Source organism: Lepidochelys kempii, chromosome 25 (assembly GCF_965140285.1).
Source record: "Lepidochelys kempii isolate rLepKem1 chromosome 25, rLepKem1.hap1, whole genome shotgun sequence".
Classification (NCBI taxonomy): Eukaryota; Metazoa; Chordata; order Testudines; family Cheloniidae; genus Lepidochelys; species Lepidochelys kempii.
This window is the reverse complement of record NC_136404.1, coordinates 19,748,677-19,771,914: the sequence shown is the minus strand read 5'-3', so window position 1 is coordinate 19,771,914 and position 23,238 is coordinate 19,748,677. Positions and strand designations below refer to the sequence as shown.

General features: G+C 41.2%; 1 protein-coding gene, 2 long non-coding RNA genes and 1 pseudogene across 5 annotated transcripts in view; 1 reads left to right on the top strand and 3 right to left on the bottom strand.

Moving 5' to 3' along the window:
• The window catches only part of LOC144929891 (uncharacterized), a 103,384-nt gene that overhangs the window by 48,935 nt on the left and 31,211 nt on the right, over positions 1-23,238 (bottom strand). The window lies entirely within an intron of this gene.
• The window catches only part of LOC140903318 (zinc finger protein 316-like), an 86,529-nt pseudogene that overhangs the window by 32,320 nt on the left and 30,971 nt on the right, over positions 1-23,238 (bottom strand). The gene's annotated exons all lie outside the window — the stretch shown is intronic.
• LOC140903325 (uncharacterized) overlaps positions 1,103-23,238 on the bottom strand; it is a 23,840-nt gene continuing 1,704 nt past the window's right edge. Inside the window, exons 2-3 of one of the 2 annotated variants that reach the window (XR_012156218.2) lie at positions 21,313-22,964; positions 1,103-2,957 (exon numbers count right to left, since the gene is read on the bottom strand). This is a non-coding gene — a long non-coding RNA (uncharacterized LOC140903325). Of the gene's footprint in view, positions 2,958-10,718; positions 11,019-21,312; positions 22,965-23,238 lie in introns of those variants that run through there. The other variant, XR_012156219.2, reaches the window with a different exon arrangement.
• The window catches only part of TPM4 (tropomyosin 4), a 26,361-nt gene continuing 17,746 nt past the window's right edge, over positions 14,624-23,238 (top strand). The window contains exons 1-2 of the mRNA XM_073324461.2: positions 14,624-14,968; positions 22,859-22,984. Of these exons, the coding sequence (XP_073180562.1) occupies positions 14,855-14,968; positions 22,859-22,984 (240 nt within the window). The 5' untranslated portion in view covers positions 14,624-14,854. The remainder of the gene's footprint in view (positions 14,969-22,858; positions 22,985-23,238) is intronic.

Here is a 23,238-nt window from a genome sequence, read left to right as displayed (position 1 = left end):
TCCCTAGTCTGTAGCTGTGCATTGGATTCTTCCATCCTAAGTGCAGGACCCTGCACTTATCCTTATTGAACCTCATCAGATTTCTTTTGGCCCAATCCTCCAATTTGTCTAGGTCCTTCTGTATCCTATCCCTCTCCTCCAGCATATCTACCACTCCTCCCAGTTTAGTGTCATCCGCAAATTTGCTGAGAGTGCAATCCACACCATCCTCCAGATCATTTATGAAGATATTGAACAAAACCGGCCCCAGGACCGACCCTTGGGGCACTCCACTTGATACCGGCTGCCAACTAGACATGGAGCCATTGATCACTACCCATTGAGCCCGACAATCTAGCCAGCTTTCTACCCACCTTACAGTGCATTCATCCAGCCCATACTTCCTTAACTTGCTGACAAGAATACTGTGGGAGACCGTGTCAAAAGCTTTGCTAAAGTCAAGAAACAATACATCCACTGCTTTCCCTTCATCCACAGAACCAGTAATCTCATCATAAAAGGCGATTAGATTAGTCAGGCATGACCTTCCCTTGGTGAATCCATGCTGGCTGTTCCTGATCACTTTCCTCTCATGCAAGTGCATCAGGATTGATTCTTTGAGGACCTGCTCCATGATTTTTCCAGGGACTGAGGTGAGGCTGACTGGCCTGTAGTTCCCAGGATCCTCCTTCTTCCCTTTTTTAAAGATTGGCACTACATTAGCCTTTTCCAGTCATCCGGGACTTCCCTGGTTCGCCACGAGTTTTCAAAGATAATGGCCAATGGCTCTGCAATCACAGCCGCCAATAAGCTATTACCAGAAGGAGAGTGGGGTGGGTGGAGGTATTTTTTCATGCTTTGTGTTGTTACGAATTACACCTGAGAGGACACGCACACAACTGCTGTGAATTATATCTGGTAGGACATGCACCCAACTGCTGCGAATTACACCTGGTAGGACACGCACACAAATGCTACGAATTACACCTGGTAGGACACGCACACAACTGCTGCGAATTACACCTGGTAGGACACGCACACCAATGCTGCGAATTATACCTGATAGGTCATGTACAGTTCAAATCTAGGCTGAGGCACATAAACAAAATCCACAACTGCAGAGTTCCCAAAAGACACTAAGTTTATTACGCTCGAGCGTGGTGGCCCCCTGCTAGCCAGGAGGGGACCCTGAATACAGATTATACAAAGGTTATATACTTTTTAGCAAAGCATGTTGCCCTCGTGCATCGGAAACCTTAGCCAATAAACAAACCCTTGTCTTATCTACCACCTATCCCTGCTTGGTGCATTCCTCGTGCTATACCAGTATGTTAATTACACAGCATGGTCCTAAAGCCATGCATCAGTAACCTTTATTATCAGGATGGGAGGCCTCACATCAAGGCCAAGAGACAGGGAGTTAGAGACTGACAAAAACCAGATACTGGGAGTCAAGGCAGGCTGGAGACAAGGAGGAGGATTTTCACAGGGATTCAGTATCTAAGGATCACTCCTCCTGGTGTATGATGTGCTGGCATTTAAACCATGGTGGGCCCCAAACCAAAATGGAGTCACATGTGCTATCTTTTTCTTAACAGTCCTCCCTTTCTTTTTGTACGTCAGTAAGCTATATTGGGGCTGAGTAACCGCGCTGCAGGGTTAGCAACTGCCGACAGCACATACTGCAGCATTGTAGGCATACAAAAAATAACGCAAAAACAATAACAGTCAAAAAAAGTAAATACAAAATACGCCGTCCCCAGGTCCCCACATCCGGTAGCCATGAGGTGAGCCAGTCCCAGACCTCCTGGAATCCGGCGCTGGTAGTGTCGAGGCTGATGTGGTGGAATAGGGCTGCCTGTTGCTTGAGGATGTGGATGTTAGTTTTTACCCTATGGTGCTGATTTACAAATACACAACAGCTTGAATTGACCAGAGCACAAACCCCGCCCTGATTTGCAAGGAGATAATCCAGGGCTAGGCTGTTTTGCAATGTCGTTTGGGATAGCTGGGTGACTTCAATTTGAAGGGCAGATAGAGCATCTGCAGTAGCATTTGCCATTAGTTCCAAAGCAGCTGAAATGTTAACTATAGCTTTTTTTAGCTCGCTTACTCCCATCCATGGCAGAAACCAACGCACAAAGGAGTGAAAGCCTTTGGGCCGTTGAGAAAGGGGGTTTAAAGGAATACTTTGTCTGTCCCTCCATACTAGATTGCAGATCTCTCCCCAGGTCAGGTTTTGGTGTACTGTCACGGCAGGTACTGTAGCCCCTAAAGTACATGTACCACACCATCCTGCTGGGAGAACCTTACAGGCTGTGTGATTGCATAACGAATACCAGCCAGACCCCTCGGGGACTGGCCACGGGGTCCTGGAGTAGGTAGAGGGGCCGCCCGCACCAGAGCTGATTTGGGTGGTGTCCTTGCACCCCACAAAATTTCCTACAAAAACTGTATTTTTTATGCCCTTACGTCGTGACACACATAAAGCATAATTACCCTGGGCCACCATATTAATAGACCATATTTGGATTGTAACATTTCAGTTAAACGTAGTGTTTGCCCAAAGCTTAGTTTGGAGTGTTTGATTAAGGGGGATAGGTACTCCTACCAACGGGACCCCCTGACCTAAATATGTGGGGGTATGAATACCAATTCAACACTGCGTTCAATTTACACCCTGTTTGATAGCGCGGGTTAAATTTAAGAAGCTATTGCCCTTCCATCCTTGTACTGGACTTGGGAATAGGGAAAGGAACCCCCCAGGCAAACCATACCAATGTCGGCATTCTCCTTTATACTATACAAAAAACACTACCCCCAATGTAAGTCCAATAAACAGGAACACAGAAAGTCCTGGTGGGCTGTGAAGGTCCCAGTAGCTGGAAAGCTTAGTCCATGGGTTGGTCGTGGTGTTCATTTGTGAATTAGCTTGTCCTCCGTTTTATTTTTTTTTCCCCTTCTTGGCTTTTATTAACCTGCAAAGGAAACTTTTACTTTTTACTTATTCATCTTTGTTTAAAAAGGAACACATGTACATTGCCCATTATACAGCACTTTAGTCATATTGTTTAATGTATGCCACATACACCATTTTACGAAAATGACTTTATTACAGAGCTTTGGAGCAACAAGCCAGGACAAGCACACCCACTTTTGAGGAGTCCACTTGGTACAACCTCTGGTGTCCAGTAGCTTTCCTCCCTCCCCAGCCCTTTGGCTAGAAATGTGAGGTAGCCAGAAGGATTTTATGTATAATATGGGGAGTGGGTTAACCTTTCATGTCCTTGCTTCCAAAGACTGTTGGTGTGCAAATTTTAACAACAATTTTTTTTAATTAAAAGATCTGGCCAATGAATTTTTTTTTTTTTACTTAAGCAAATATATTAAACTTTAGTATATATTCCAAGTTGAATAAAACGAGTATCTGCATTTTGATTTAACCCTTCTATTTAGTTTTAAACTAAACTGTCCTATGAAAAATTAAACACAGCAATTCTGGCCACAAGACAAACACCACAAGACAGGACATAGAACACAGAACAGAATTCCTATTGTGCCAGTAAATTTATGAGATGTTGAATTGCTTTTCAGCTGGCATTAGTTTTCTCCGATTTTTTGAAAGACAAAAAAACCCCACAGATCTACCCCTTTTGGGCAGTCAGTCATTGCTTAAAATATTTTTTTATACAAATGCCCTTGTTAATTGTAGGCAAAACAGAGGAATTACCCATATTTTCTTGTATTTGTTTTATAGGCAGCCCAGGTTTCAGTGGCCTCTACCTTATTAGTTAGGTAATTTACATTAAAACAAAGGCTTTCTGGCTTGCTTTTGGATCCACAGGTTAAAGATTTTTACTTTAAAAAGGGCACAATAAACTTTACCAGACTTTTGATTGCCTTTTACTTTTAACTCCTGCTGTCAAACACACAGTGACCTGAAAAGGAAGACACCACCTATTGTAGCCCCTTGGAGCCTAATAAGATATTAATTAAGTAACACTGTATAATTGCATTTTTTTTTTTTTTTGGAAAAGGGCCCATTTTTTTCCAAAATGGCTGCAAAGAAACCAAGAATTCTTTTTCTTTCCAGTATTTTACAAAGTTCAACTGCTTAATTCTTTCCAGCAACTACAGAGTTAACTTTTTACTATCCTTTTTTAAATCACTTGCTTATTTCCCAAAACGACACCCAATTAACTTAGATTTTACCATTTCAAGTATTATTCCGGGATTTACGTTTTCCATTTCTGTAATTTTTACTCCTCTTTTTTCACTATGACCTCCAAGTTTCCAATCTGTTTTCCAATCTCTCTATCTGTTGCCTGCCGCTTGGGCCCGATCCTGTTTTTTTTCTCTGAACTGTCCCTTTCATGAGCACCAGCTTTGTTTCACTACCAAATTAACAAGGAGGGTAGGCTTCTTAACTAGCCCGCAGCCCTCCTGGTCTCTTTTCTTAAATATTTTCACTTACAAGGGCTACCCGAGTTCTACCCCCATGAGGCTTGTCACCTGGACAGAAAGCATGGCTAATTGGCAAGCAAGGAGGTGACGGGCATAAGTCAGAAAGCCGAGGGTAAGCCGGAGGAGGGGCAGAAGCAGGCATAGCACAGAGCGGGGCTGGAGACCCCTGAGATGAATAAGAAAAGGAAGAGGAAAGAGGACGTCCTTTCGCATGCGCATAAGGCCAGTTGTCCCATACATACCAATAATCCATCTGGACTGGAGCTTTGTTTTCCAGCCTTTTCCTAAGCGCTGTTAATTTTTCCCCAGCAAAGGAACCATCCGGTGGCCAGTCAAAAGGTGTTTGAGTTGTTAGTGCTGGCCACTCAACCTTGCACAAGATTACAGCTTTTTTTTTTTTTACCTAACCCATGGGTACAAGAAATATTCCCCCAATTCTCGAGAATTTCAGCCAAAGGGGTCCCCTTACTTACACTCTGCCCAGAACCCATAATGGGCTACCAAAAGGACACCAAATGTGCCACCTTATTGCCTAAGTGACGGCTCACACCCCCCCTTCTTAGAATTCTCAAAGGTGAACTCACCCTGTGCCGGCTGGAACTGTCCAAGAGGAGGAGTGTAGTCTCGCTTGTTGGGGCGAGCCTAGAGTCCCTTTGTGGTCGCCAAAACTGTTACAAATTACACCTGGTAGGACACGCACACAACTGCTGCGAATTACACCCGATAGGTCACGCACAGTTCGAATCTAGGCTGAGGCACATAAACAAAGTCCACAACTGCAGAGTTCCCAAAAGACACTAAGTTTATTACGCTCGAGCGTGGTGGCCCCCTGCTAGCCAGGAGGGGACCCTGAATACAGATTATACAAAGGTTATATACTTTTTGGCAAAGCATGTTGCCCTCGTGCATCGGAAACCTTAGCCAATAAACAAACCCTTGTCTTATCTACCACCTATCACTGGCATCATGTACTTTGTGAACACTCTCAGGGCCAATTACAGGCCAAAGGGCAGCACCATGAACTGGAAATGGCACCCTCCCACTATAAAATAGAGGAAACGCCTGTGACCCGGGAATATGGAAATAAGCGTCTTGAGAGACTTGTTGAGGCAACGCAGGTCCAGGATGGATCTGAGACCTCCTTTTGCTTTCAGGATTAGGAATTACCAGGAGTAGAACCCCTATCCTTTCATGTCCTGAGGAACCTCTTCTACTTCCCCCAGGCACAAAGGTTCTTGACCTCCTGAATGAGAAGTTGCTTGTGAGAAGGGTCCCTGAAGAGGGATGGGGAAGAGGGGGAGGGGAAGGGAGGAGTGGCCAAAAACAGCAGGGTATAGCCCGGAGATATTATGTCCAGGACCCAGTGGTCCAAAGTGACCCGCAACCAGGCTGAACGGTCGGGAAGGAGGTGGTTGAGGAAAGGTAACGGCGGATCAAAGGAATTGACTGGAGCATCGGTCTCAAGCATGCCATCGAAACAAGCACTTCTGGCCTCTGGAATGCTTCGCCAGTCTAGGCTGCGCAGATAAACAGGAGGTAGAAGGGTGGCACCGACTAAACTTAGTGTCTTGGTCCCTTCTTCTTGCAGACTCCGGACGAGGCTGCCAAAGCCTTGGCGGCTGGGGTGGCCAGCATTACTTATGCGCCTACTGTGGCGTTTGCATGCCCAGCGAGCAAAGGGTGATTCTGGTGTCCTTTAGCCCAGTGTTTTTCAAACTGTGGGACATGCCATGTCAGGCACTCGGTTGCCTTGCTCTGGTCAGCACCGCCAACCGGGACATTAAAAGTCCCATCGGCGGTGCTGCCCAGCTAAGGCAGGCTAGTGTCTACCTTTTCTGACACCGTGCTGTGCCCTGGAGGCAGCCAGCAGCGGGTCTGGCTTCTAGGCATGGGGGCCACAGGGCTCTGCGTGCTGCCCCTGCCCGAAGCACCAGCTCCACGCTCCCATTGGCCAGGAACCGTGTCAGGACAGGCAGGACGCCTGCCTCCGCACTCCAGCTGTGCCCCTGACCAGAAGCCATTGTGGTGCCCTCCTGCACCAGAGTGTCAAACTCTTCAGCCAAATCCTGAGGAAGGCACTCCTTGAACTTACAGAGGGAGTCCCATAAGTTAAAATTATAATGGCCCAAGAGGGCGTGATGGTTCGCCACCTGAAACTGTAAACTGGTTGTGGAATAAATTTTTCTTCCAAACAAGTCCAGTCGTTTGGCTTCTTTGTTTTTCAGGGTTGAACTGGAGTGCCCGTTTCTCCTTCTCAAGGCTGACAGGACATCGAATAAGGTGTCCACCTGTTCAGCCATCTCCTCCACTTCCAGGCCCAAGTTCTCAGCCACCCACCAAAGCGAGGCCTAGTGGGTGCTTAAAGTCACCAAGTAGGCTAGCCCTGTAGGGGCCCGCAAGCATCTTGTCAGAGTACGAAGACGAAGATTGTACCACCGGTGGGGGACCCTGGTCCTCCTCCTCCACAGGGGAGGGTGGCTTAGGGGTGGGCACAGCCTCCTGAGTCCTGGCTTCCGGGCGTGTCTCCTGTACCAAGCCCAGTGCCAGCTGCTGCTGCTCCAAGGCGCTTGATGACGAATGGAGCAAAGGGGGCATAGCCATGACAGGCACCCCCTATGCATTCCAACAAAGCCACTGCATGGGCTACTGACCTGACTGCCACTGCGCCAATGCTGTGGATGCAGGCTGGATCACCCATTCTCACCACTGGGGTCTAGGAGATGAGTTAAAGCAACCCTCAGTCCCAGCGGAACCCCCTTCCAGAGACCACGTAGGGGCCAGAGATGCTTGAGTCTGCTTGGAGACCATCGATAATGGTAACCAGAGCCCGGCACAGGGGGACCAGTACCAATGGTGTGGAGACCGGAGTTGGTGCCGGGGGGACTGGAGGCGGGACAGAGAATGCTCCCATAGTGTTGGCGACCTGGATCAGTGATGTGATGACAACCTGCAGGAAGGCGACTGGTGCCGGTAGTAAGGGGACCGGCAGCCTCCCTCTCAGCAGCCCACGTTGGGAGAATGGTGACCGTGATCATGGAGCCGGTGACTGATGGCAAGCATCCAACGACCTTGTTGGTGGCTCCGGTGACCAGTGGCACAGCGGTGGAGGGCACACTATCGCCTTGAGAGATCAGCAGCACTCCACTGCTCCCTGGGGAGCCTTATCTGCTGGCTTGCCCTCTTGGGGAGCTTTTGCTGAACCCTGCGGCACCTGCTGCACTAGTGGTGCAGGTGGAGGCCTGTGCTCCTTCGACGCTTGGGGGGTACGTGAGGGCATTGGTGCCGGCAGGGGGATTGGTCCAGTACCACTCACAGGAGTCGAAGGAGGACCTTTCACAGGTCCCGACCAGAGAAGGCTGACTGCGGGGCTCCAGGGTAGGCGGAGGGCCCGAGGCAGGTCCTTTGCCTGCTGCCACCTGGCTCTTCTTTACCGGTGCCAGGGAGCTGCGCTTCCTCACTTTTTAAGGTACTGGTGATGGGCAGCGGTGCCAGGCGGAGCCCAGTGCCGGGGGTGGACTTTGCACTGATGCCGAGGTGCTTGGCAACTTGTGCCTAGACAGCTCAGACACCAGATGGAGGGAAGACTCCATAAGGAGAGTCCAAAGTCAAATATCCTGCTCTTTTTTCATGCGGGGCCAAAGTTCTTACAGATATAGCACTTATCTTCAACGTGTGCCTCCGCCAAGCACTTGAGACAGCTGCCGTGGGGATCACTAACAGGCATAAGCCTGTTACAGTCTGCACTTGGCTTTAATCCCAGAGACGGGGGGGGGGCATGCCCCACCAGGGACAAAGTCCCTGCTGGGACCCTAACTACTTAACACTTAATGGGTACTTAACATTTAATGGGTACTTAACACTAACTACCAAGAACAAGTTTCAGAGGAACAGCCGTGTTAGTCTGTATTCGCAAAAAGAAAAGGAGTACTTGTGGCACCTTAGAGACTAACCAATTTATTTGAGCATGAGCTTTCGTGAGCTACAGCTCACTTCATCAGATGTTTACCGTGGAAACCACGGTAAACATCTGATGAAGTGAGCTGTAGCTCACGAAAGCTCATGCTCAAATAAATTGGTTAGTCTCTAAGGTGCCACAAGTACTCCTTTTCTTTTTACCAAGAACAACTATATACAAGGCCTTAAGGCATGAAGTCCAAGACAAAAATCCACTAGCCCTTGCTAAGCAAGGAAAGGCGCTCCGATTAACCACTATGGCTGGTAAGAAGGAACTGCGAGGGCACAGGGCCGGCGCATATATACCTGATATACCGGCGCATGAGCACGGCACTCAAGAGGGCACTACAGCCAGCCCTACGGGTATCATTAAGGCAAAAATCTCCGATAACCACGCATGTGGGCGTGCACAGACCTAGAATGAAATTGACATGAGCAAGCACTCAAAGAAGAAACATATTTACTTTTTAGTGAGAGGAGAAATATTAGGGCTATCAAGCGATTTAAAAAATTAATCGTGATTAATTGCACTGTTAAACAATAACAGAATACCATTTATTTAAATATTTTTGGATATTTTGTACATTTTCAAATATATTGATTTAAATTACAACACAGAATACAAAGTGTACAGTGCTCACTTTATATTTATTTTTGATTACAAGCATTTGCACTGTAAAAAGACAAAAGAAATAGTATTTTTCAATTCACCTAATACAAGTACTGTAATGCAATCTCTTTATCATGAAAGTTGAACTTACAAATATAGAATAACATACAAAAATACTGCATTCAAAAATAAAACAATGTAAAATTTTAGAGCTTGCAAGTCCGCTCAGTCCTACTTCTTGTTCAGCCAATTGCTCAGACAAACGAGGTTGTTTACATTTGCAGGAGAAAATGCTGCCAGCTTCTTGTTTACAATGTCACTTGAAAGTGAGATCAGGTGTTCTCATGGTACTATTGTAGCCGGCGTTGCAAGAAATTTAAATGCCAGATGCGCATGCTTCAACTACTATTCCAGGGGACGTGCATCCATGCTTATGACGGGTTCTGCTCGAAAGCCATCCAAAGCAGTGCAGATCAACGCATGTTCATTTTCATCATCATGAGTCAGATGCCACCAGCAGAAGGTTGATTTTCTTTTTTGGTGGTTCGGGTTCTGTAGTATCCGCATTGGAGCGTTGCTCTTTTAAGACTTCTGAAAGCATGCTTCCTACCTAGTCCCTCTCAGATATTGGAAGGCACTTCAGATTCTTAAATATTGGGTTGAACGCTGTAGCTATCTTTACAAATCTCACATTGGTACCTTCTTTGCGTTTGTCAAATCTGAAGTGAAAGTGTACTTAAAATGAACAACATGTGCTGGGTCATCATCCGAGACTGTCGTAACATGAAATATATGGCAGAATGCAGGTAAAACAGAGCAGGTGACGTACAATTCTCCCCCAGGGAATTCAGTCACAAATTTAATTAACACACTATTTTTTTAAGCAGTGTCATCAGCATGAAAGCATGTCCTCTGGAATGCTGGCCGAAGCATAAAGGGGCATACAAATGTTTAGCATATCTGGCACGTAAATACCTTGCAATGCTGGCTACAAAAGTGCAATGCAAATGCCTGTTCTCACTTTCTGGTGATGTTGTAAATAAGAAGATGGCAGCATTATCTCCTGTAAATGTAAACAAATTTGTTTGTCTGAGTGATTGGCTAAACAAGAAGTAGGAGGAGAGGACTTGTAGCCTCTGGAGTTTTACGTTGTTTTATTTTTGAGTGCAGTTATGTAACAAAAAAAAATCTACATTTGTAAGTTGCACTTTCATGACAAAGAGACTGCACTACAGTCCTTGTGTGAGGTGAATTGAAAAATACTATTTCTTCTGTTTATCATTTTTATAGTGCAAATATTTGTAATCAAAATATACACTTTGATTTCAATTACAACACAGAATACAAGATACATATGAAAATGTAGAAAAACATCCAAAATAATGTTTTTAATCACAATTAATATTTTTGAGTTAACCGCGTGAGTTAACTGCGATTAATTGACAGCCTAAGAAATATATAATCTATGAACAATTTCAGACTGGGTCTGAGTATTTCACTAGCTTCAAAAATACTTCAGACTCAAAACAATTTTGCTTCATTTAAGATTATCATAACTTTGCTCATATATATTTTTCATGTCTATCTTGTCCGAAGCATCAAGAGATGAAAATATTTAAAATAATTTAAACATTGAGAGATTCTACAGAGCAACAAACACACTTCTGTAATCCATATTGTTCTTGTTGTACTTTCCAATTCAATGTAAGTGTAGTTAATAAGAGTTTCCATGTGGTAGCTTCCAGCTCCTATGGTTATATTTTAGGTTCTCTGCTTTGGGATCCAGTTTTATCTGATGTAATTCCCTTGATATTAGTACTACATCGGGCCAGTTTTTACCATGCAAGGCTTTGGATCAGGATATTGCCTTGTCCTTTGGGATAGATCCAATTTCCAATCTGAGAGAAGTGCCGCCTCTGCTTCCCATGCTGCTTCTCTAGGTCTGTTTCATGTCATCCAATTAGTCACCATCTCTTGAAATTATTAGAACTGTGTAACAGCAGGACAGCATCTGGTACAGGGGACAGAATGCAATCAAATGTGCACAGAATGGAGAAATTTATTTTAATTATAATAAAAAATATAATTTAGTCACTGCAGAGATGTCAAAAATGTACAACAATCATTATTTCCAATAAGTTAGGCAACCAGTTCTACATTTAATGATAACAAGAAGTGCAAGATCTGAGGAACTCTTCAAGAACTATTCTGGAGCTTATTTGAAACTCACAAAAGGAAAGAAGCAAAAAGAGATAAAGAACAAATAATAAAATAATAAAAACCTATCAAAGTCTTTTCGAGAGACATAATATCTCTTATTCAGTCAAACAGCCCTTGGTGTTCTATTATTCAGTTCTGAATTTAGAATGACAGTCACTTTCCTGCATTAGACAAAACAGACACAGGAGAGAGAGAAGAACTAGGATAATAAAGATGGTGAAAATACAGCTCAGAATACAGGGTGGCTGGTCAGTCATGGGACAGATGCTTTGGTCTTGTAGGTCAGCCATGAAAGCTATTGCTCTGGACATGCTCTTCTCCCCAGACAGGGACATTATCTAGTTGGTCTGGTCAGGTCCCTCTCCTTCATTCATCCTTCTCAGGATGGGCAGAGCTGAATGGGCCATCTCATCTCGTTGTACTGGTGCTGTGCAATACAGTTGATTTCAGGATCCAGTGAAAAGCTGAGAGAGAGGGGACAGGAGGAAGATGGGGGATGCAGAAAGGAATGCACAAGGGAAGGGAAGACAAAGAATGTATCAGGCTGGAGTCTTCCCTGGTGCAGCGATGATGATCAAGCTCCCCACTGTAGTACCACGGTCTGATATCATGATAACAATCTTTCCACCACAGCTGTGGTGATGGTAAAAAGCACTCCACTGCATTTTCACCCAGTCTCTTTTTAAGGACCGCAAAAGGGAGCAATGAGCTAAGTAGCCCATCCTCCTATTATTTTGTCCACCAATTTGGCCTAATTCCCAACACACTGATTTTTGGTTACCTGATTTCTGACTTTCTGCTCATCTTGTTCACCATTCGTAATACATAGTCTTTGACTGGTATCAGTAAACCCTTTTTATTTATATTAATTCAGTCTTTGTCTCCTTTGCTCCACATCTTTTCGTAAACAGTTTTATATAACAGACCATTCTAACAATCTGTGAGCCTTTACCCACTTTTCAGCAGTTAAGCTTACAATTAAGGTAAATGTATAGGCCCAGTTATTACAACGTTTCACACACTGCATACATCCACTATGCGCTTTACTCAGCTAAATCTATCACACAGTCCTTACCCACAGTATACCATACCCTGGAGCACTCGTGGATCACTGTTTAACATATTACTGTTATTTTAAAATGTTATGTAAATACAGTGTGTGATTTTCTAAGCTCATGACTCAGTCAAATTAGAACCAATTTTTCTCCAGAACACTGAAGTTTCTATTCAGTGAGGATTATTTCTTTACCAAATTACAATTTAATTGTTTAACAAAAGTAGAATTCCTTTAGTGAAACATCTTAAGTAATAGAAAATAATATCTATTTTTTTTAGTACATTAGCTCACTGCAGAGGGGTCAAACTTGTATGACTCAAATGGTTTAACAAAGATTCCCAAACTGGTTCAAAAAAGGTTTACTTGTGATCTGTGATGTTGGCTGGTCACATAATACTGGTTCCTTGTTTCTGGCTTCCATGTAACATTAAAGACCCATTAAATACTTTAATAATATTTTTTGAATAGCAGGGCCATATTCAATATTTTCATCAATGACTTAGATAATGAAGTGATAAAATTTGCAAATGACCCCAGGCTGGAAGGGGTTGCAAGCACTTTGGTGGACAGGCTTCAAATTCAAAACAACTTTGACAAATTGGAGAATTGTGCGGAAACCAACAAGATGAAATTTAATAAAGACAAGTGCAAAGTAATTCACTTAGGAAAAATCAAATGTACAGCTACAAAATGAGGAATAACTGGTTAGGCAGTAGTACCTCTGAAAAATATCTTGGAGTCATAATGGATCTCAAATTAAATATGAATTAATGTGATGCAGTGGCTAAAAAGGCTAATATTCTGCGGTATATTAACAGGAATGTTGTATGTAAGGCACGGGAGGTAATTATCCCAATCTACTCGGCCCTGGGAGGCCTCAGCTGGAGCACTGTTTCCAATTCTAGGCACTGCACTTTAAGAAAGATGTGTACAAACTGGAAAGAGTCTAGAGGAGGAGCATCAAAAATCATGAAAGATTAAAAAACTGGGTATTTTTAGTTTTGAGAAAAGAGGGGGGACCTGATAACAGCCCTTAACATATTTGAAGAGTTATCAAGTGCATGGTGATCTGCTGTTCTCCATGTCCACTAAAAGCATGACAAGTAGTAATAGGCTTAATCTGCAGGAAGGAAGAGAGATTTTGGTTAGATACTCGGGAAAACTTTCTAACTATGAGGGTAGTTAAGCTCTGGAACAAGCTTCCAAGGGAGGTTGTGGAATCCCCTTCACTGGAGGTTTTTATGAACAGGTTGGACAAACACCTGCCAGGGATGTTCTGGTTTACTTGGGCCAGCCTCAGTGCAGGCACAGGGTTCAGCTTGATGACCTCTCAGTGTCATTTCTGTGATAATCCAGATGATCATGAAAACAAAGAGCATGAGATAATTTATTTAGACATAGTCCCTGCCTGTGGGAGAGTTTGAGACCCTTATGACAAAAAAGGACCCAAACATGCTTTTGTCTCCTGAACATTAGATGTTGCCACAAGATGGCAAGATCAACGTTGCCATTGGGCAAAAAGCACCTCTGGAAAACACACTTTATTAATATACATAAAATGTAAAAACTAAAACAAACTTTCCATCATATTCAAAGATAATAGTTTTATGAATGGAATGTTTAATTGACAAAATACTTGTGACATTTCAAGTTTATAGCATCATCTCCCAAATGAATTAGAAAATATATATTATTCCCCCAAATATTTAGGGGGAGAATTTTCAAAGATCGAAATGGCAGCTAGGTGCCTAACTCAAAATGGTACCATCTTGGGTACCAAATCTGCCCTCTGTTACATATATGAAACGTCCATTGCAAGATTATTTATAGGAATTGTACCAGGCTAACTGAGAGCAAAATTTGGGACTCAAAATTATAGGTATAAAAATCATAAACCCTTGGTTATGCATTTCACAACATATAACACATAGGATGCCTGTTTCCCATAAAATACATCTTTTTACTAGTTTCTCTTGCATGTGTAGTCACTGTCTCAAGTTTTCTGTGCATGAACATTTTTCAGTTTCTAAATCCATAAGGATCCTTCCACTTCCTCCAGGTGTTACTCTGCTTGCTTGCTATGTATGGGAAGCCAGATCATTTTCCATAGCTCTGTGGACTATTTAACTGCTCTACAAACCAGAGCTGCTAATGAGCTTTGTTTCAAGCATATGTGTTCATATGTCAACACATTTGCTTATGTCAGAAGGTTAAAAATGGAAACATTTTTTTCCTTTAAGAAAACAGACACCCAAATAAGGAGATGACTGAGTGCTGAAGATTCCCCTAGTGAATCGCTTCCAGCTTGTTCCTTAGAAAGGCTGCACATGAAAGGTCTGGAGGGGTGGGGTGGGGGCCACCAGAGATTTGGGCTGCATCCAAAATATTGAGTAAGGGTCTTTGAGACTTTAAAGCGAACTACAACCATTCAAAGGTTCACTGTCCTGCACGCCTAGAGCCGTGCTCTACTACTTTCTCCACCTATTTTTAAGACTGTTTACTACTAGTTTGGTCTTGCAAAGCTTTTCTTCTCTTGTGTGTTAGAGACACAGTCCCATCCTCCAGCAAAAATGGAAGCCATCAAGAAAAAGATGCAGATGCTGAAGCTAGATAAGGAGAATGCAATTGATAGAGCTGAACAGGCTGAAGCAGACAAGAAAGCAGCTGAGGACAAGTGCAAACAGGTGAGTAGGAATAAAAACAGTTGTGTATCTACATTATGGAGAAAATTGTATAACCTATTAAGAAAGTAAGTAGAATATTTTTGTGATGGTGAGAAAATAGAATAGTATTGTTAGGTCTCCTCTATTTTTCTGCTTACCCTCCTTTGAAGTATTTTGCATTTTGGTAATATAGTTCATGCATACAAATGGGACAATCTGTTAACTTTTCTTATTTGCTCATCCATTTTGATTTGGGACTCAGCACCATTCCTAGACTACTCACTGTACTTCAGAGAATCCTTCTGAATCCTATATGATTCCTCATTAAATTTCCTTGAGCTTGCACCTTCCTGGAAGAGACCAGAGCTTTGTATCTTAAACAAGGATGACACACAGTGGTAGAGCTGTTAGATTTTTCCTAGGCAATGCCTGATCATGAATTAAACCTAAGCTTGAGGCAAAATTAATACAGTTCACCTAATTATTCCTCAGTGTGAGAAATGTCCCTCCTTTGAGAGCCAATTGACCATGACCCCCTACTCCAGATAGTACAGTAGGTTTTCTGTTCATGGGAATAATCAGAAATACTGAATCCTGAAATTGAGGTAATGGACTAAGTTATTTGTGTGAATTGATCTTATGTAGGATTCCAGGAATGCATTGCTAATGCTGTAGTTGGGGTTTTTAAATTGGCAGAGTACACTGATCAAACCACAACTGTATAATGCAGTAGGATTTAGGTCTAACGCCAACATTTTGAGTCACTTGGGTGTCCTTTGTTACAAATCACTCCTCTCTAGTGATTAAATATCTCAAAACAAAAAGAGATCATCATAGCACATTAAAATATTTTCCACAAACATGCGGTCATTGCTAAATGTGATTGGAAGAGGATTACAATACGTTTATTTGTATCCCAATGCACCAATGATCAGCGTTGGAGTGCAGCACCGTACCAGTACTAACAGGGATTTTATATTGACCTTCAGATTCAGGTCAAATACAGCACTTCCTGCAGAGCTTCTGCTTTTTTATATTATTCCTTTTTATATTCCAGACTATAATTTCTACAAGAGACAGGTCCAGAGGGTCAGTACTATTTAAGGCTCACCAGTTTCAACCCGAAGACCAGGCATAAAAGAATGCAATTCTGAATAAACACAGAATGTTGAACAATAATTGTAGCTGAAATGCTTCACAAAGTCAGTGATTTTGCACAAGTTTTGATGGAGGAGAGGGAAGGCACCCTTTATCTGAAAAAGACAAGGGAGGCTACGCAATCCCAGTTGTCTATACAAGGTTGCTTAAAGGAAGGATTTGGCGAAAAAAGCAGATATAGTGGATACTGAAGCTTTCACGTTTCCGATGATTTTCTTGGCTCAATAGTTTATGAAATAGCAGAACTAAATGAAAAAGTAAAAGGATTGATTTGAAAAGGAAAAAGCTGCATCCAAGTGGAAAAAATTAACTGAATTTTAATTGACGTTATATTTAAGTTTACATTATTTGCTTTAAAAATAATTTTTATCATCTCAGTCCATGTCCCGTCAACCTCAAACCAATACTGCATGTAGAGACCTGGTGGGAACAGAATTTAAAAATATAAAGAATCCACTATGATCTCTGCTTTTAAAGAGATGAAAAAAATTACAATTATTTGTTATTTATAGTATTAGTGATATAACAGGAGTACTCAAAACATTCTAAACACTGTATAGCAACCCTTATGCATGCACATTATGATCAAGTAATTAGACTGTATCATGTACTATTTTTTTCCACACAACCCTACTTCATTCAGTGCACAAGATGTATGGTGCTCAGTGAATGGATAGTTATTCACTATTTTCTTTTATCTTCATCATTAAGTGTACCCAATTCCTGCAGTGAATACAAAATTATTAACGTCCTCATAAGCTTTTCTATGGTGCTCTCTCTATAGTAGCCAGACTACACATTCTCCATCCCAAAGCAATATACAAGTCTGGTCACACATAAGAATGCTGAGGGGATGAAATACCCTCAGTTTCTCTGTGGGGATGGTGCACACACAGTCTGATCAGCAGTAGGAGCTGTGAGAGGCTTGAGCATGCTCAGTGATGATGGAATCTTTGGAGATTTTTTGCTGCTAAAATCAGACTCTGAGCATGTTTATACTGTGATTTTTTCAAAGACTTATAACGTCGCCAAATTTAGGTAGATTTTCAATGTGACTGCAAAAGGTACATCCCTGACAGAAAGGCCACCTACCCTAACAAATTTCAAGTTCTTGTTCCAAAACATGGGGTGCTAGAACTGCTCACATAAAAGGTTTGTCAGTATTTTTATCAAGGGCAAAATTATGTATTTTTCCATATTCTTATTCTCTGAAGCAGCTGAACTGTTTTGGCTGAAATGTTCCCAAAAAATTCATCCTGCAGTAGACACATGGCATGCAAAAATTCATCCCAGTTAAAATTTGGCAAAGTGATAAACAATAAAACCAAACTTTTATAATGGAAAGTTGTTTGTATCTGTAAATGAAAAAGAAGCTAAAAAATATAAAAGAAAAAGCCTGCCCAATGGTGGCACAATGTGGAAAATCTGAGAACAGGACTCAGATCTGAGCCCCCATTCTTATGTCAGCAGAGTCTGAGAGCATGGCTTGAGACAGCAAAAATTCTCTTCTCAATTACACCAGTATTAAGCCAGAATAAGTACCTCTACTTCTGTAATTACTCTTGAATTACACTGATCTAGTCTAAGAGAACAAAATGTATTCCCAGCATGCACAGCACAAAGACAGAAATTACCATTGTGTCACTCTAAAGTGACTGATCAAGCGTACTCAAGGAATAATAATGACAAGCTTCTGATGGAACATTGTCCCTATGCTAGAAAAAAAGATACCATATTATGGGCTTTGTGCACAGGAGATCTGAAGGGGAGGAAACGAACAGCTGAATGGAAGACACCTCCAAAGGAAAAAAAAATCTTTATACTAGAGCTGTCGATTAATCACAGTTAACTCACACGATTAACTCAAAAAAATTACAATCACAATTTAAAAAATTAATTGCTATTATTTGCAGTTTTAATTGCACTGTTAAACAATAGAATATCAATTGAAATGTATTAAATTTTTTGGATGTTTTTCTACATTTTCAAATATATTGATTTCAATTACAATACAGAATACAAAGTGTACGGTGGTCATTTTATATTATTTTTATTACAAATATCTGCACTGTAAAATGCTAAACAAAAGAAATAGTATTTTTCAATTCACCTCATACTAGTACCATAGAGCAATCTCTTTATCGTGAAAGCACAACTTACAAATGTAGAATTTTTTGTTGTTACATAACTGCACTCAAAACCAAAACTATGTAAAACTTTAGAACCTCTCAGTCCTACTTCTTGTTCAGCCAATCACGAAGATAAACAAGTTTCTTTATGTTTACAGGAGATAACGTGGCCTGCTTCTTATTTACAATGTCACCTGAAAGTGAGAACAGATGTTCACATGGCACTTTTGTAGCCGGGATTGCAAGGTATTTACATGCCAGATCTGCTAAACATTTGTATGCCCCTTCATGCTTCGACCACCATTCCAGAGGACATGCTTCCATGCTGATGATGCTCATTAAAAAAATAATGTGTTAATTAAATTTGTGACTGAACTCCTTGGGGGAGATTTGTATGTCTCCTGCTCTGTGTTTTACCCACATTCTGCATATATTTCATGTTATAGCAGTCTCGGATGATGTCCCAGCACGTTTTTCATTTAAGAACACTTTCACTGCAGATCTGACAAAATGCAAAGAAGGTACCAATGTAAGATTTGTAAAGATAGCTACAGCCCTTGACCCAAGATTTAAGAATCTGAAGTGCCTTCCAAAAATCTGATCGGGATGGGGTGTGGAACATGCTTTCCGAAGTCTTAAAAGAACAACACTCTGATGCGGAAACTACATAACCTGAACCACCAAAAAAGAAAACCAATGTTTTGCTGGTGGCATCTGACTCAGATTATGAAAATGAACATGCGTTGGTCTGCATTGGTTTGGATTGTTATTGAGCAGAACCCGTCACCAGCATGGACGCATGTCCTCTGGAATGGTGGTTGAAGGGACATATGAATCTTTAGCGCCTCTGGCACGTAAATATCTTGCAACGCGGGTTACAACAGTGCCATGAGAACACCTGTTCTCACTTTCAGGTGACATTGTAAACAAGAAGTGGGCAGTATTATCTCCTCCAAATGTAAACAAACTTGTTTGTCTGAGTGATTGGCTGAACAAGAAGTAGGACTGAGTGGACTTGCAAGCTCTGAAGTTTTACATTGTTTTATTTTTGAATGTAGTTATTTTTGTACATAATTCTACATTTGTAAGTTCAACTTTCATGATAAAGAGACTGCACTACATACTTGTATTAAGTGAACTGAAAAATAGTATTTATTTTATTTTTACAGTGAAAATATTTATAATAAAAAATAAATGTAAAGTGAGCATTGTTCGCTTTGTATTCAGTGTTGTAATTGAAATCAATATATTTGAAAATGTGGAAAATATCCAAAAATATTTATATAAATAGTATTCTATTATTGTTTTACAGCGCAATTAATCACAATTCCTTTGTTTAATTGTGCGATTAATCGCGATTCATTTTTTATTCATTTGACTGCCCTACTTTATACACAGTATTAATCTTCTGGTTATGATTTCTGGGAATACCTACATGCCCCCCAATCTCTATAGTATCTGAGTGCCCAGTTAAGTTGTCTTCAGTGTATGGGGAACTGAGGCTCAGAGAGATTCAATGACTTAGAGGGTGGTAATTATGGTGTTCGTGGAAGGAATATTTATTTGCTTTGCTTTGTCGTATTTATTAGAGTGTTTGGTAAAATTGTTGGATTTTAAATTTTTTAAATTGTAGTTTTTAATATTTTCCAAGGGCATTTAGATTATAACAGAGTATAAGGGCATTAAGGAAGTATTATGATCACCTAGTCTGACCTCATAAAAAACTCAGACTATAGTATTTCATGCTGTCATCCTGCATCAACCCAATAAATTGAAGTCAACTAGTGTAACATTTTTTAAATTATCCAGTTTTGATTTAAAGATTACCAGTGATAGAGAGTTCACCATACCCCTCATCTGTTTCAATGGGTAATTACTTTCATTGCTAAAAATTTGAATCTTATTTCTAGCTTGAACTTTGCTGACTTCAGTTTACAGCCCCTGGATCTTGCTATTCTGAAACTTATAGACCACGATTAAATCGTTGGTTAACCTTTTCTTTGATATACTAAATATCTTGCACTTCTTTAGGGATCAACTTAGTATAAACCACAAACATTTGTGAACTGTCCAGATTAGTCTTTATAAAGGCATTAACTACCATGAGTCAACTGGCAACAAAAAAGGTAAAAAATGCTAGCAAAACAGCCCTTAGTCTTTCATTGTAAGGTTCATTTTCCAGACCACAAATCGTTATTGCTCTTCTCTGAATACTCTCAAATTTTGCAACTTTCTGTTTAAAAGTGTGGAGACAGTATTCCAGTTGTAGTCTCACCAATGCCATATACAGAGGTAATATCACCTTACTCCTGCTCGATATTCCCATTAATATATCCTAGTATTATTTTAGCCCTTTTTTCCACAGCAGCAGGCTACTTTGAGCATAAGTACAGAAATGTATAACAATGTGCGTACGCAACATGCTAACCAAAATCATAAAGATATCCTCCAGGCTACAATTAAAGTAAAAGAACTGCATTAAAAATTAACACACACATAAAGATGGTTTAAATTAACTGTTTTAATAGACTGAACTTATACAAAGGATGAGTTAAACCATCATTCTCCCCAATTAATTACTATTCCCAGGATAGAATAGAACAAAGGTGGTACTACGAGTTCAATGACAGATCAGACAGGCTGCAGGCACACCAGTTATGTTATCAGCAAGAAGTCTCTTGATAATAGAAATTCTCCAGGGAGCAGGGGGGAATCTGTCATCTGGCAGTCTCCCAGCAGGATATAAATAGCACCTTTTTAGAATACAGTGTGGATTTATATGGTATGGTCGAGTGATGAGATAAAATGGAACATACCTTGGATGACCCATATGTCCCTCCTTCCATTGGAAAACCATATGTGGTTTAAAGCTATGAATCTTTAGGAAAATAATGTTATGACCATCAAATCTAACAAAATAACTGTATCTCAGTGAATGGATGGTACCTCTGTATTTCAGATAACACATTTGCCCTGATCATATTCAACATATTTCAAGCAATGCCTCAGTTTACCAAGTGAAGTGTAGCAGTGCTTGCTAAGGGAGATATGGACTCTAAACACTACTCTACTTAATACCTGTACTTCTGTGATTCATTCTCTATCCTCTTGCTTCTGTTAAGGAGACAGTAGATCCAGTGTTGTATTTACATACAGACCAGGTGGACTGTAGACTATAAACAAGGGCAACACAGTCAAAAGAGTAAAAGACATACACAGAACTTATTTTTCATAACATGTTTCAAATGTATGTTTCATTAAGAGTCTCCCTGAACTCGGGGATATGGGTGCAATGCATTTTTCATATATACATGACATTTTCTTTATTTTCGGGATTCAATGACAGTACTGTAGGTAGAATGCCAGTGATGGGAATAAGCTTGTCCCTGCCTTCCCTGAGGAGGAGCACACTGTGCTAGCATAATTTTTTATTTCAGACTAGGGCAATATCGAGGGTTACTCAATCCCTGGATGTATGGGGTCAGATTCTCAACTTGTGTACGTTGTCATAGTTAAATTGAAGTAAATGGAGTTATGCCTACTTACAACAGCTGAGTTATAGAATCATAGAAATGTTGCACTGGCAAGGACCTCAAGAAGTCATGTAGTTCAGCCCCCTATGCTGAAGCAGGACCAAGTATACCTAGACCATCCCTGACAGGTATTTGTCTACTTTTCTTAAAAGCCTCTAATGACAGGGATTCCACAACCTTCCTTGAAAGCCTGTTCCAGTGCTTAACTATCCTTATAATTGGATAGTTTTTCCTAATATCTAACCTAAATCTCCTTTCCTGCAGATTAAGCCCATTACTTCTTGTGCCACTTTTAGCGGACATAGAGAACAGCAGATTACCATCCTCTTTATAACAGCCCTTAATATATTTGAAGACTGTTATCAGGTCCCCACTCAGTCTAAAAATTAATATTTTAAACATTTTTCCTCATAGGTGAGGTTTGCTAAATTGGTTTAGAAATATGGATATAGCATGGTTTCAGAATAGGCAGCAGGTTTAAAACAAATAAAAGGAAGTATTTCTTCACACAACGCACAGTCAACCTGTGGAACTCCTTACCAGAGGATGTTGTGAAGGCCAAAACCATAACAGGGTTCAAAAAAGAACTAGATAAATCCATGGAGGATAGGTCCATCAATGGCTATTAGCCAGGATGGGCAGGAATAGTGTCCCTAGCCTTTGTTTGCCAGAAGCTGGGAATGAGCGACAGGGGATGGATCACTTGATGATTACCTATTCTGTTCATTCCTTCCAGGGCACCTGGTACTGGCCAGTGGCGGAAGACAGGATACTGGGCTAGATGGACCTTTGGTTTGACCCAGTAGGGCCATTCTTATGTTCATTATGTGAATGCCAAACAGCCTGCTCAGCTGCCATGTTAGGTTTATTAAAATAGTGTAAAACTGTGTAGGCTACTTGGCATCTAGACAACTGAAGTTACACAGCAACTTTGAAAAATCCACAATTCGATATCTCTCCATAGAATCACTTTAAAAAAAGCTTAACATAATTTAAAACAAATAGTAGGAAGAAGTCTTTGGCTATCCTTATCTATAAGCAGAGCAACCAATGTGTCAGAATGTTCACAACTTATTTTTCTTTCTCAAAAGGTAGAGGATGAGCTGGTGGCACTGCAGAAGAAGTTAAAAGGAACTGAAGATGAACTGGATAAATACTCAGAAGCTCTCAAAGATGCTCAGGAAAAACTGGAACAGACTGAAAAGAAGGCAACAGATGTACGTACCTGCATAGAATGCAGATGAATAACTAACTAGAAATGGTATATTTTACAACACACAGTATATTGGTTGTATATTTCATTTAGTGTTAATTTTTTGCAGTAGTTTGCCAAAAGGAAAAAGGCAGAGACAATTATGTTATGGTTGAGGTACATAACTCCCCACCCCCACAAAAAAACGATATTGGTTGTCTAGGGTTACATCTGTTGCTGCATTAGGAAGCTTCCTGCTGATCCACCACCACAAGAGTA